The following is a 14,460-nucleotide window of genomic DNA, read 5'->3' as shown; positions in this document are numbered from 1 at the left end:
CACACACACACACACACACACACACGTTGGATGAGTGGAAATAGGCCATCCACACTTTTTACCATTGAATGAAACAAAATTGTGAACAATGCAAAGGAATTTGCACTAAGATGAGAACACAAAAGGAATAGGGAATTTTCAATTCCTTTTTTTAATTTCCTTTTTTTTTAACTAACACCCTACTTGTTTGTTAAAACCTTACCATTCATAAAATGTGTTGCACCCAGTTTACGGGAAAGGATCTCATTGATGTAATATTCAGTCAAGATTATTATGCAACAATTGATTCCAGGATGTGTTTCAAAGTCACACCCTCGTGTCTGTCCGTAAGCTGCATACAGTAGCCTGCACGGGTGTGTGTGGAAATAAAATATAGCATTGGCTCTCCAAATTGATCAAATGACTAAACGTATACATTTAATTTGACATGAAACACATTTAATCTACTGTTAACGGCTACAACACTTCATCAGTAGTTGTCCCTAGAGATAGAGAAAGAATCAATAACACTTTACACCACTTACAAAAGGTGACAGAAGGACCTGAATAAAATAATAAGTAAATATAGTATATAAATAACAAGTCACAGACTACACAAATATTTCAATTTCCTGAAATGATCAAATATGCAACAGTACGGTCCAGTTAGCATATAGCCTTATTATACATTGAATAATGAGATCTGTGTTATGACACTAACTGGCTGTCACAGAAGGGAGACACACACATTATTTTCAACAATTAACTATCATTTATTGGAGAAAATAACATTAACATGCAGCAAGATAGTTACAATTATGCTGCCTTTTTTCTACAATAATCTATCCAGGAAGATATACTTGGTATGAAAATTATTCAGGCTTAGTTGTTTTAATGTGAAATTGTTAACTACACCGAGAACTTTGAAAATAAAATTAATTAATAAATTCCATGACTCATAAATTTACTTTTACTTACTCCTCCCTGTGTCACCAGATGCCTCCTTTCCAGAATGAACAATCCAGAAAAAAGGAATTTATCAAGGTCACAGGATGTTACAGTAAGTGTGTATGAGCTCAAACAAGCCAAAACACTAGTTTGACTCCATTTCCTCCCAACATTTTGACTTGTTCAGCAACTTTTGTCAACAGCTCCCTCACCACTTTGAGTGTTTTCATCTGGTATTAGGAAATTATTATTGTCTTATTATTGTCCCTGATTGTCCTATAAAGCTACAGTTCTTTGTCAAACCCTCATACGTTCCTAACATTGATTAAATTCAGTTGCAGTATTGTTAGAGAATTTGAAATGAGAATTTTGAGCATTGCCCTGCACAGGGATCACTCTGCTCAAAGTGTCAAATGACTGTAAGCTCCATTTCATCTATCTATCTATCTATCTATCTATCTATATATCTATAACAGTCTGAGCTTTAATTCAACATGAGGCTGTGGAGTGGAGAACTTATTTTTTGTCTTTTGTCATCCCTTGTAACTCGGTGTATGGCTAGAGAAATGTCATATAAATAAAGTTAATTATTAGAATACAACATTACTATAATAAGGGCAGCTTCAATGCATTATTCAGGTTTTGTTAAAGGGTCAACCTGTTTAGAGGGACAAGTTATGCTATCATTTGTTATTTTATTTGTTGTAAGCGCCTGCTTTTAAATACATTCCAGTGTTTGATACTCTCCTACGTGAAGTAGTTGTCATGCACAGTGTCTCTAGATAGAAGATGCACAGTACAGCATGCAAAATGTACTACTACAATGTATTCCTTACAAATACTTGATTACATTCCTGTCTGAACATTGCCAGCCTCACCCATCTAGAACTTGATGGTGGCCATTACAAACAGTAATGATATGCTATGCTTTATGCACTTGTTCCCATTTTTGATTTGAATCCTCAACATTACAGTAGAATGCAAAACCATGGAAAGTAAAAGGTGAAACGAAGAGAAAGTTTGCATCAGCAGCACTCAGACGATAACGACAATGAAAGTGAAGGAAATGTGGCGATTTGAACACTTCTGACGTTCTGTGTCTCAACATAGCGCGCACATAGTTTGTAAGTGAATCACAACGCACCAGGAAACGAGAGGAGTCTTGACGTGGAACATCATCTCTGTGTTTGATGGCAGTTGTCATGGTTACTGTGGTCACATTATGGGTCCCAAAGTGCAATGCTTCCTGACAACACCGTCATAATCTGATGGATTTCTTTAATTACTGCAGGCTCCAACACTGTAACACACACACACACACACACACACACACACACACACACACACACACACACACACACACACACACACACACACACACACACACACACACACACACACACACACACACACACACACACAAAAACATTTACCATGAATTATCAGTCAAAAGTGTCAGTGTTGAGTCAAGTGTTAAAGTGTCCAGGTATTTATGTGAGTCCAGGTGTGTGTGTGTGTGTGTGTGTGTATGTCCTCTCTGCCCTATTTCTTCCTCCCCCCGAGTGAGGAGTTGTATAGTCACCATGACAGCTTTTGTGTATTGCTGTAGCAATTAGGATTGAAACTTGTAGTACAAAAAAATTGTCAATACATATGGTTATATAATGTGATTCCTTTGCATAGGAGGTCAAAATATGCAACAAGGAAGTGATGTTGCAGATGCACACCTAAATCTTGTTGTTTTGCCTAGTTCACTGTATGTCTCTCTGGGGAATGGTTATGTCTGGGTTTATGTGTTTGTCACGTCTGTAAGGTGTGTGTGGCCCCGTGTAGCTTGTAGACAACGTTCCCTTGTCTTGCAGCTGATTTAGCGATGGATTAGGGCTGAAGAGATTGCGTCGGCCCATGATCTTTGATCTAGGAGCGACCTGATTGTACCTAACTTTTCACCTTGTCTCATTTTACTAACGACATAGTGTTTCTGGAAATTCCACCCCAACGTAAAGATTACAGAAAATGTAAACTCTGAAACTGTCAGCAGCAAATTACATTATCACCACGCTGACAGTACCCTGAGTAATTATTTTTAAATCATTTTTATCTTCCTCCTCTTGACCATGCAGACATTAAGTTCGGCTAAGAGAATGTGGAGTAAGTCAGTGACAGTCAATAAGCTGTATAACGAACATGAGAGCTTTAGGATCCAGCTAGTACGCTTCACTCACTTTGTAAAAAAACTACTTTCTGGAAAGCCAAAAAAAAAATGTCAGAACTCACATTCTTTCTGAAGCTCTTATGAGCACTTTGGCATGTTGACTGTATATTGTATTGACCAAACTACTGGAACAATATTATAACAAGCGTTTTCTAATTCTTTTTAGCCATTATCAACAGTCCATTAGTCACTGGCTCCGATCCTAATAGCCATGGTCACATTCCAATACTAGGGTCAACTAGGTACATATTCATTTTGTGGAGTAGGTGGACAATAAGTAACTTACTATAACTAACTATAATTACAACTATTATTTTTTTCCCCGCAGATGTTGACGCTTAATATTAAAACAGTGTTTTGGCACTACTGTATACTGGGTTTCCTGTGTTCTCCTCTTTTTATCTAATTGCATGCTTCCACTTGATCAATTAAACCTTTCTATTTCCTTTACAGTAAATGCACAGTTGTGCTTGCATTTATAAGCACTTGCATTTGCTACTAAATCCTAATGATGTATAAAGCTTTTTAGCAGTGCATGTCATTTTTATTCATTACAAGACTAGATGTGGTCATTTGCATTTTTTAAATGCAATGTACCTTATGAAATAACAAATACTAAGAAAATCACTGACCTACTCAGAGCCATAAAATCCTTTGGATTGGCTCACTAAGAGAGGCAGTGGTCAGGGAGAATAAATTAGACCTAATAAATTATTGAAACTGTCAATTAGTGAACATGGGCAAGTCGGCAGAGCTGAGGAGTCCCCCTCAGACCACCAGCACTAAAACTCTAGGAGGGTTATGCAATGACTTGCACTTACCCTAATAGAGTAGACTGCACCACTTCTAATTGTGTGTCTACAGCAGCACTCAATATGAACCTGTTCGCCTTATATGTGGAGTATAGGCTACAGCCACATTTCCCCTTTTGTGTGTGTGTGAAGCACACATGAGCGTGTAAGGGTTAAAATGCAGTTTTTCGCCATCCATCCGAACTAAACTTTTTCACCTTATTTCATGTGAGAGCAAAGTGAAACCTCTGCTGGTGAGGACGGAAGTAAAATCACATGCTGCGGTTGCAGAGCAGCGTTACACAGGACGTAGGGAAAGGACTGCAATCCCTGCACTCCAACAACCACCAGGACGCGGCGGGAATAGTTGGAGGACCACTGCGTCTGTGTCCACAATGTAAACGAGACCAAACTGAGCATCTGGGCAGCGATGAAGACACGCGAGAGTGTCACTTTCCCACTCGGGCTCGAATATGAATGAAGAATGACCAATGGTGAGTAAAGAAAGCGTACCGAGCGTGGCGGTTACCTCAAGTGGCCTGAAGTGGTGACGCACTGATTAAAAATTACATTAAACACCCCAAAATCTATTGGAATTAAAGCCGAAGTCAGGTCCGTTTCTTTAGCACACATTCAAAGTTTAACAACGGAATGATCCGTTTTCGGAACTACTTACCGGGAGCTGACTGCACGTGCATCCGTCCACTTGCCTTCTCCGCCGAGGGACTGGCTTATTTACGGAACGTTGAAGGCTTTGTTTTCCCAACAGGGGAATTCCGTGTGAATAACATCCTACTAGCAAGTCAAAAGGAAACTGAAAAAGTTTGGGATTTACGGGAATTGGCTTCGGGTTTACAGGAATTGATAGATGGGTTGGGCTGCTTTAAATTCCACAACTATAAATCACGTTTACGTCTAGTAGCAAGGTAGATATTCAGATTATTTATATGTAAAAGTAGGCCTAGGACTAAAAGTAAGAAACACTAAATTGCAAGTTTAACGTTTTGGGAAACTTGGGTGAGAAGTATACATTTTTTTTTTTTAAATTAAAAAAAAAATTATAACGAGCCTACATAGTGTTTATTTAGGCTAATATTATTGGATTCAATCACGTGTAAGCAGCATTATAATTGTGTGGTTGGTCAAAGTGTGTCTGTTTCCAATTACAACACTGTAGGGTAGCTTATCTATAGTCATGTAGGCCTACCATGCTGTTTTGTGTGTTAAATATTAATCTGCAAAGCTATCAAATAAAAAGTGGAGTGAAAAAAAACTGCCTCATAACTGTACCTAAATAAATGTACTTTCCATTAGTTAAATGTGGCATTATGCCTTCGGGTAGGCCAGCCCCCCCCATTGAAGATCTCTGCTCTTGGCTATTGTTCTGCCTTTTAGAAGTTGTAATGATGGCAGCAGGTATTTTGCAGCAGGTTTATTTATCTTTTGGGAGGGGGGGCGTTTTTAGGCCTTTATTGACAGGGCAGGTGGAAGAAATGAAAGGGGAGAGAGGGGAATGACATGTGGCAAAGGGCGGCAGGCCCGAGTCAAACCCTGGCCCGCTGCGTCCAAGAGCAAGACCTCTGTACATCCCGCTCTACCAACCGAGCTATCCGGGCACCCGTGTTGAAGTGTCAGGTCACACAAATTATAATTTGTGTTCCTTGACAGAATGAAAAACAGAATAATTTCCCTTTAGTGGTTTTACCGGTCTATATAATAAAATAAAAATAAAGAGTGCCTCAGCAAAAGTGAGAGAGTTAGACTGCTTTCTGTGAAAAATGAATGCACGATTGGGGCCGAGTGTTTTTGGGGCTCATTATATTATGAATTATTATGAATTATTATTATTATATGATAAATGCTCAACTGTATTACATGTAACATGTTTTGGATTAGTCTACTGACCTCTCCGTCTCCCGCTCTCCCTGTATCCCTCGCACGGCCCCCATGAACTCTCAGCCTCTTCTCTGCAACAGTTTCCTTGTTCTTCTGCTTCTACCTCTATCTCTGTCCTGTGACAGCAAAAGGCCTCTCAGAGAAGTAAGAGACGACTGGTTATTCGTGGAAACTCTTCTAAGTCCCGCAGTAAGTAAGACAACAAGTATTTATTCTACCATGCTGCATACAAGGTTGTTGTTGTCATCCCGAAAGAAGCGGGCATGACAGCCAGCTCAAGGAATCAATCCCATCTAATGTAGAATGGATGCATCGCAGTCTTTCAGCACAGAATAGTTTGACTTTATAGGCAATATGTTGTAGACTTTTTTCCTGAGTTACACTGATAAGATGAACCCAGGTAACAGTTATAATCCTTTAATGATCTAATCAAAAGGAAGGAGATGGAAATACTGTAAAGAAAATAAGGCAAGATAGAGCAGCGCTTTCAAAAACCGCCGTCACTGGAGTTGTGGATCTTGCAAAAGCAACTGCAACCAGATACTAGGTATTAGATTTTTCCTTTTTTTTTTTTACATTCAGTCAGGTGAACTTTCCCTTCTTCCTTCATTTTTCTTTTATATTAATAAAAGGTATCGGTTACGAAAGCTGCAGCCTGTCAAACATGGGAACTAAATCAAAACAAGGAATGATGCTGGTTTGAACATGTTTCATCAGAAAAATAGACATTTGCAGGGTGAAAGATGACAAGTTCGATTAACATCTGTAATTCCTCAGAAAGCCCACAGCTGCCAGCTCCCAGCTGTCTGCCAGTGTCAGAAACCGATTCAGTGGTCTCGAAAGTCATTGTACATTCTTCAAAGTTCAGACAGTTGCTCAAATATTACAGAGGAACCATTATGTTATATTTACTGACTTTTAAACAATTGTTTCTTGGATCAGGACAATTAATTGTAAACAAAGTGTCACCATTTTTGGTTTAAATATAGTTCAATATGACCTAAATAGACCAAAACACTTGCTTTGAAAGCTTTACAATCTTCTTCCTCAAACATAATTAACAAAGGCTTACACTTAAAACTAGCTGACCTCTTCCATAAAAAAATAGTCATTGATATGACTAATATTTACCACTGTAATGCTTTCATCCATTCAAGTATGAAAGAATCGCAACCTTGCTGCGAAACACATCCTGCCCAGTACTGAAACAGAAGCTTCGCAACTGCACGTCAGACAACGCGGTGAGTAACGGGTATTCTGTAGTTGTAAGCAAAGTGTTTTTTGAATTCATGTCTTTTGCTTTTTATTGGTATATAATTTTATTATTGCTTGTGTGGTTAAAATATTATCAAAAATGTGCACATACGTGGCCATTAAGGCTGCTCCTGATCTTCATTTGGTATCTACACACATACCTACTGTTTGAGGAAATTCCATCAAGCTTACATTTCAATATAAACCAAAAAGTAAGGAAATTTGTGTTTTTGTAGATTATTTCTCTATGGCAACAGTGCTACCGTTGGAAAGCCTGTTTAGTTCCCTTTCAAATGGAGCATTTGTGGGTTGAGCAGCAGAGCTGAGTATGTGGGTTGCACCCATGAAAATGAAAACATTGACAGATCTTCTCTGCCAACGCCAAACAGCTTATTCTGCCGTTGACTCGTTTGGCGGATTGGATGATTGAAGAAATGTATTCATTTCACAAACAGGAGCCTCGGTATCGTGTGGAAGAACCATACACATCCACAATAGCTTGGCACCTCCTCCTCATGCTGGACACCAGCCTGGTGGAAGAATGTGATGGCATCCCATTCTTCCACCAGCATGTGTCACAAGTCAGCCAACGTGGTTGTGTTGGTCACTCTGGCACGAACTACACGCCCAATCAGGCACCTGATTGGCAGCACCTGGGGTTACCAGAAGCTCAAAACAAGTGTCCATAGCAACAGCAAAATAAACTGTTTGGCATCGACAGAGAAGATTTGGCATGTGTTTCATGGGTGCAAACCACATACTCAGCTCTACTGCTCATCCCACAAATGTATGTTTCTGACAAATGGGGCAACATGTAAAAAGGGAACAGTATAATATTAATTGCCAAAAAGCATTCTTACCACAGAGAAATAATCTACCGAACACAAATGTCCTTAGTTGATGTGTCAAGTTTATGTTTGGCGATCGCTTTAAGAAAATTTAGGTAAAATGACATTATTTACCAGACTACAGGAAACCAGATATAAGTCTCATTCCACACTTTTGTGAAAGATTTGCTGAAAGGAGCACCCCTAGCACCCCATCATGATCACCCACCCACCCATCATTTGGTCAACTGCATGGAGCATAATTTTCTGCACAGTCAGCTGTTGTATAACCATCATGATGGATAGCAGCTGTTATCCAGGCCAAAGGTGTCAATCTTTGTGGTTCCTGAGGGTGTATACTGTATGACTCAAATGTTGACTGGCATACCTCTGTTCTGCAGGATATTGTGAGCCCCTTGCACTTCCTAGCCTGCAAAATGAAGACTTTAAGCATTCCCCACACGGATGGCCTGGTCAGGTCTGTTCTGGGCTCATTACGTTGCCCTTGTTCTGAGAAACCGGTAAGTGTATGCACATTCATTTGTTCAAATCACACAAATGTGAATGTTATTCATAAATGTAGTGTTTTATAATCGAACTAGAAGGGGCAGGAGTAAGGTGACTAACTTAAGAAACTGATCATTTTGGTTTCCGTGTGAGATATTGGCACATTTAACTGGCAAGGACAGTGGAATTTTGGCATGCTGTGGTGTTTCATTTAGGAATATAGTAGGTGACTCAGTGAGAGGTTATACAGGCTGATGGTTGTGTCAGTGTTTTCAAACATTAACCTTTTGGTACACAATTTGTTTACTTGGTGCTAGGCAGAGGCCAGCTACAGCACAAAATGTTGCTTTATGCTTTTTAAGGCACTGCAATGGACAAAACAGTTTGACAGTTTAAAAGCAGGGGCTAGAAATGAACACAGTAATTTGGGAGCTGCTTGGTTCCTCAACTTTTTCGTCTTTCTGAGTCACACTCAAATGCCACGTCTGGAAATATGAACAGCATTCTGAAGTGCATGTTTCCAAAGAGATGCAGTACAAATAAAACAAGTTGGAATTACATTACTATTTTTCCACATTTGATGGGAAACCCCACCCACTTTACCCCTAAACCAGTTATGTTTAAGCCACCTGTACTTTTTTTTTTTTTTTTTTAACAGTGCGTGATCAGAATCAAATGTGATGATTCAGACCCACCGTTGACGTCTGAGTCATACAGTGAAGCAAACCAGGGCATCTGTAGAGCCCCAGGCTTTACCAGACCAGTACAGGCTGAAAATACTGGCTCCTGCTGTGACATGGTTTTTGAACTTTTTTGAAGGCTTGCGTTTCAAAAAAACATGCCGTACTTTGATCACACTAGGCAGAATAGTAGTCAGTCAGGGTTGTCAGAAGTCCGACTTTGATTTGTCCAAGACAGAGCATGCAGTGAGCCTTGTTTCCCTTTGTTGATAAGGGATATATATATATATATATATATATATGCATCAATAATGTGTGTATTGCAATTGTAGAACATATCACATTGTAATTAAGCATTCTACCTAACTAATGTTCATGAGCTCATAGGGACAATCGCTGCTCGTTATGAGGGATGATCACTAAGTTACACGTTGTGTTTGTGTGTTGACTATGGAATAGACCAAAGACCCAAATGTGAGGTTGAAGAGGAGGGTGACGAGACAAAGAAGAAACGAGCAGAAACAATTGAAAAAAGGGACTAAAAAACTTTGCAAAGCCAAGGCACTCCTGTCTGCCATGACCACATGCTACCAGATGCTGAACACTATTACAATGGACACCTGAGACCAAACTTAAGCTCAATGTGAAGCTACAAAAAGACACGCACGTCTTCCCAGTTCTTCCAGACTACGCAGTCTTCCATTGGAATATGGAAGATGAAGCTTCTACTTTATTTAAGCTAGCTTGTCAGGTAACTGAATCTCTCTCTTGCAACGGTTTTGAATGTATAGTACTACTGACTCTTCTGATAAGTTTCCAAGCTACACAGACACAAGCTATTAACCCAACTGGAAAAGAATGTTTCGAGGCCGTCCAACATAGTGGACTCTGGAACCGTGCTTTGGGCCATCTGTGTGCCGCATACACCACCCACCACGCTGGAGAATTCACAAGAATGTTTTACGGACTCCACAAACGGTGGATGATGCACAGCACAAAGAAGCTCTTAAATGCAGAAGGTGTATTCTTAAGGAAAATGTTAAGATTTAAAGCTACAAACATGCAGCTAGAAGGATATTTTTAAGCTAGTGAAAGAATATGCTAGGACATTTACTTAGCAATGACAAGCCAAGCATGACAGTTTTACTTTCACTTTGGATTGCAATGACTAGCCCTGGCACATCTTTGCAATCTAAAGTGCCTTTGTTAGTTTTTGACTGGGGAGTTGTTTTAGGCTGTGTGTCAAGTCATTGGTACTCTTTAAAATGACATTGGATTGATTAATCATTGAGTGAGATTAATACTTTAAAATCACATTCTGCCACAGATGGCTGACTTCAGCTCACACACACACACCAGACTCTTGTCTGGGATACATCCAAGAAGCATTCCTGTCACATTCAGTTGGTTCTTTAATTAGTAATAATAGTCCTAACAGTACTGAATTGTAGCTTAGGATAATTGTGGTTTGAGTACAAAAAACACAATTAATTCCTGTTTGTATTATTGTATATGACCCATGGCATTTGTACTCCAAATATATTTTTCCACCTAAAAGAAAGTAAAGCCTTACGTGTTACTTTGTACTCATTAACTGAAATTATCTACAGTATTACAACACTATTTCTTTCTTCTTGCTTTATCTTCAACATACACTCACAATTCCTTCACAGCAGTCTTCATAGAAATTTATTAATGGTGGATATACATGCCATCAAGTGCACAACCGTATCCAGGCTTTAATAAGTACAAGAAAACACACCTGTCCAGTCTGTTCAAACCTTTCTTGTTGTGTAACATAGTTTGCTTATTTAAACTTTCAACAAATTCCTTTACTTTTCAAAGGTTAAAATAGTGTGGCGGTTAATGAAGATAACCTATGCACCTCAAGTTGAGGCCTTTCCTAGTGTCCCACCTGTAAATGAACTGTGTGGGGTCATAAATAGTGTCTTTTATATCAACCAGAGTGGATCAACCATACGCAGCATGTATGATTGCAGTGTTGCACTCATTGTTGCCTCAATGCAATGAATACTGACTCAATTAGAAACACTGTCAAGGAAAAAACAAATGCAACACATCCAGCTGCATTTGGGTTTTGTACAAATCCAAAGCAAAACATTTTAATTCCATTGAGCTTTAACAAAAGAGATGCAGTCATTGTTCATTCAGTAAAATGAAAGGGAATAAGAAAATAAATAATTATATAGTATAAAATAACGGGGAATAAAAGGGTTAAAGTAAATGCTACATTTGTCTAGAAATGTCAGGCTTGTGATGGTAACATAAAAGACAGCTGAAAACAAACTTTCCCTGTAAAAGGGACCTTAAAAAGGGAGCACTGAGCTTTTTACCGCGAGTTCATTTTTGGACTGGTCCCTGTCAAAATATTGATATCTTTCCAAAATTACAACACTCTTCCTTTAGGAAAAAACTCTTTTCTTCAGTAGTCAATCATATTGCACTTCTGTAGGAACATACTTCTGAGGAATTGGAGGCAAACGGGATTAAGGAATGCGTTTCAAATCATGGTTGACCGGGGATTGAGATGCAGAGGCAATCACACCCAACCCCGATGAGTCACCCAACCGTGGTCCTCTAGCTCCTCATTCAAATTTTACAACCCATCTCTTTGTTTTCATCTACTCTCTTACTTATCTCTCCTCTACTGTATTCTAAGGATGCACCACAAACTTTCAACTGCTGATGCCGACATTCCAAGTTCATAATCCTTGTGATGGCCTCTAGTTTCAGGGCAATAATGTGTATGTGTATGAGATGGAGGAAACAGCAAAGCAATGCTGTACCAGCAGTAAGGAGGTGAACTGAAAATACTGGGCTGTGTGTCGTGCTGTGTATGTGTCAGCCATATGAGCTACAGATATCATGACCCTTACCAGAGTTTAACACGACTTTATACCAGATCAGTTTGCCAACGAAATTCATTAGCCTTCAATCATAGTTATTTATTGAAGATTCTGGTTATTATATTTGTGTTCGGAAAATGGCAGAATGCGTACTAATAAGAAATTGTAAACTATCTAACAGGACTGAACAATGTGATACTTTTGGAATGGGCCAGCGAAATGCATGAAGACTAAAACAGCAACAAGAAAAGAAAACACAGCAACAAAGGGTTGCCTGCCGATTACACAACTTTACTGCCCTGAAAATGCACCCGAGTAAGAGAATGCCTGCTTTTTTTGTCAAATACACATCCTCCTGATCCCACACTCACAGCAGAACTTGGCAGACTCTACAGGGTACTTGGTCCCACAAGCATGACAGAACTTGGACTTCATCCCACCATTGTTCACTTCGTCGCCGCCATCGACGTGATTCCTGAAGACATTCAACAAACATGTGAAAAGGTTAGAAATTAAGTACTTTGAGTTGTTATTTAATTTTCTTTTTTTTTTGTAATTATTTTTGGGGGATTTTCCCTTTTACTTGAAAGTGATAGTGGATAGACAGGAAAGGTGGGAGAGAGATGGGGGATGACACGCAGCAAAGGCCTGCAGGTTGGACTCAAACCGGGGCCGCTGCAGAGGACTGAGCCTACGTGGGGCGCACGCTCCTGGATGAGCTAGAGGTCGACCCGCTTTGAGTTGTTTGATGACTTTTCAGTCCAGGGCTGATACTGTTGATACCAGACTATGAAGGGGTTTTCATAATATTAAGATACTCCCGACACCTTCAAGTCTTTTGTGATAACAGCAATCAGGCATGGCTGTTAGATTAGAAAATGCTTGAGCTTTGGGTGTACTGTAGTCTTGCACTTTGCACTTGCAATTATAAAAATTGGGATATCACTATTAATTTTGATATTTTTTACAAGTAAAATTACAAAAGTTACGGGGAAACGCATCAAAATAGATTCTTAAATTAAACAAGTTTTCTTAAAACACAAGGTTTATGTCAACTGACTGTCATATTGGACTGGACTAACATGAATAAATAATGTCTACAAAACAGGACATGTTTTACTGGTTGTACAGTATAAAATAAATAAATGAAAGAACAGGACCCAACTTTTCTTTCTCTCTCTGATAGGTTCCGTTTTGTTGTTTCTATTTCTTCACTAATACTTTCACTCTGTTGAAATATGCACACACGTGGTATGCTCCATAGGGTTTGTCACGTAGTGGCCCCGTGCACTAACATGTGCAAGTGGCACGTTAACTGGCCAATGAACCAGGAGCATTTCAAGCGGGCTAACTAAGCCACACAGTCTACGGATGGGACGCATCACTCCACAAAATAAACTAAATATAGCATACTTATTGCGATACTTTTGATATATTGCGATAACGATATTGAGTGTATATATCTTGCACTCCTAGTTTACTGCAAGCACTTCATGACAATTGCACCGATATATCATATTTTTAAGCTTTATTTTATGAAGCTGGCAGTGTCAGCACTCCTGTCACCTAGGTAAACGCTGCCTGAAGGATTTGGGGGAATGTGATTTGTCTGCTAGATATTGCGATTCAGGATTCTGTTTTTAACTTTAGATTGCACCTTCTTTGATCATGTAAAATAAAGCAATAAATAAAGAAATAAATGAAAAATCCACTAAAAAAAGGATATTTTTTTAAACAATCTGTGATATGTAACATTATTCCTGCATTTATCTTATAAAAAAAACAGCAAAAATATTAAAAAGAAGAATAAAAATTGTTTAATCAAATGGTACAGCAAACATTTAACTAAACTTCACATTTGATTAATCGTGTCTTCACAATTAGCTAATCGTATTCTTTCAAATCGCGATTTCCATTTGACAACGATAAATCGTTCAGCCCTAGTAAAAGCAATTTGGAACTGTATGGCCTGCATTTTTATTAACGAGTAATTATGTAAGTTGTACAGCTGGTTTTGTCTGAGGCAGATAAGGCACCATTCAGTAACCTGGTGAATCAACACATTTGTTCAGTATGGGAACAGATTGGATTCTACAGTTGAATGCAATACAACACAAAACCACAAGAGGTCAGGGAAGTTTAACGAGACTCTATGGTGGTTGTATCGCTTTTCTTCATTCATTCTCACATTACTTTTTTCTGAGCAAACCTGTTGCTGGTAGTAAACTGACTCACCTAGATATGAAGGTGTCTACTTTCTTCTTGTTGAGTGCTATTCCAGTCGGAGCGTTCCTCACAAAGCCAGAGCTCCCTGCTCGGGTCTTGCTTCCCACACTGAGGGGTAAAACAGAAGAGGAGAAAGACAATGTGGGGATGTGTAAAATGCACTTACAATTATGGGTTTATAAAGCCTGAACAAAGTTTAAAACTGCAATTTTCAGATTCAAAACTCACATGTAACCTGTTATGATAATGCCTCTTATTCCTATTGTGTGT

At 39.0% G+C, this 14,460-nt stretch overlaps 1 protein-coding gene and 1 long non-coding RNA gene across 2 annotated transcripts in view; both read right to left on the bottom strand.

Annotated features, from left to right (window-relative positions):
• Positions 1-1,465: 1,465 nt before the first annotated feature.
• On the bottom strand, positions 1,466-4,883 carry LOC117937862. The gene is made up of 2 exons (XR_004655271.1): positions 4,610-4,883; positions 1,466-2,227 (listed from the first exon to the last, which is right to left on the bottom strand). It is a non-coding gene; the product is annotated as an uncharacterized LOC117937862 (long non-coding RNA).
• A 5,887-nt stretch (positions 4,884-10,770) lies between these two features.
• Positions 10,771-14,460, bottom strand: part of zc2hc1a (zinc finger, C2HC-type containing 1A) — an 11,543-nt gene continuing 7,853 nt past the window's right edge. Inside the window, exons 9-10 of the mRNA XM_034862108.1 lie at positions 14,200-14,327; positions 10,771-12,439 (exon numbers count right to left, since the gene is read on the bottom strand). Of these exons, the coding sequence (XP_034717999.1) occupies positions 12,304-12,439; positions 14,200-14,327 (264 nt within the window). The 3' untranslated portion in view covers positions 10,771-12,303. The remainder of the gene's footprint in view (positions 12,440-14,199; positions 14,328-14,460) is intronic.

Source organism: Etheostoma cragini, chromosome 22 (assembly GCF_013103735.1).
Source record: "Etheostoma cragini isolate CJK2018 chromosome 22, CSU_Ecrag_1.0, whole genome shotgun sequence".
NCBI classification, from domain to species: Eukaryota; Metazoa; Chordata; class Actinopteri; order Perciformes; family Percidae; genus Etheostoma; species Etheostoma cragini.
Note: the sequence above shows the minus strand (reverse complement) of the source record. Positions and strands in the feature narration are given on the sequence as shown.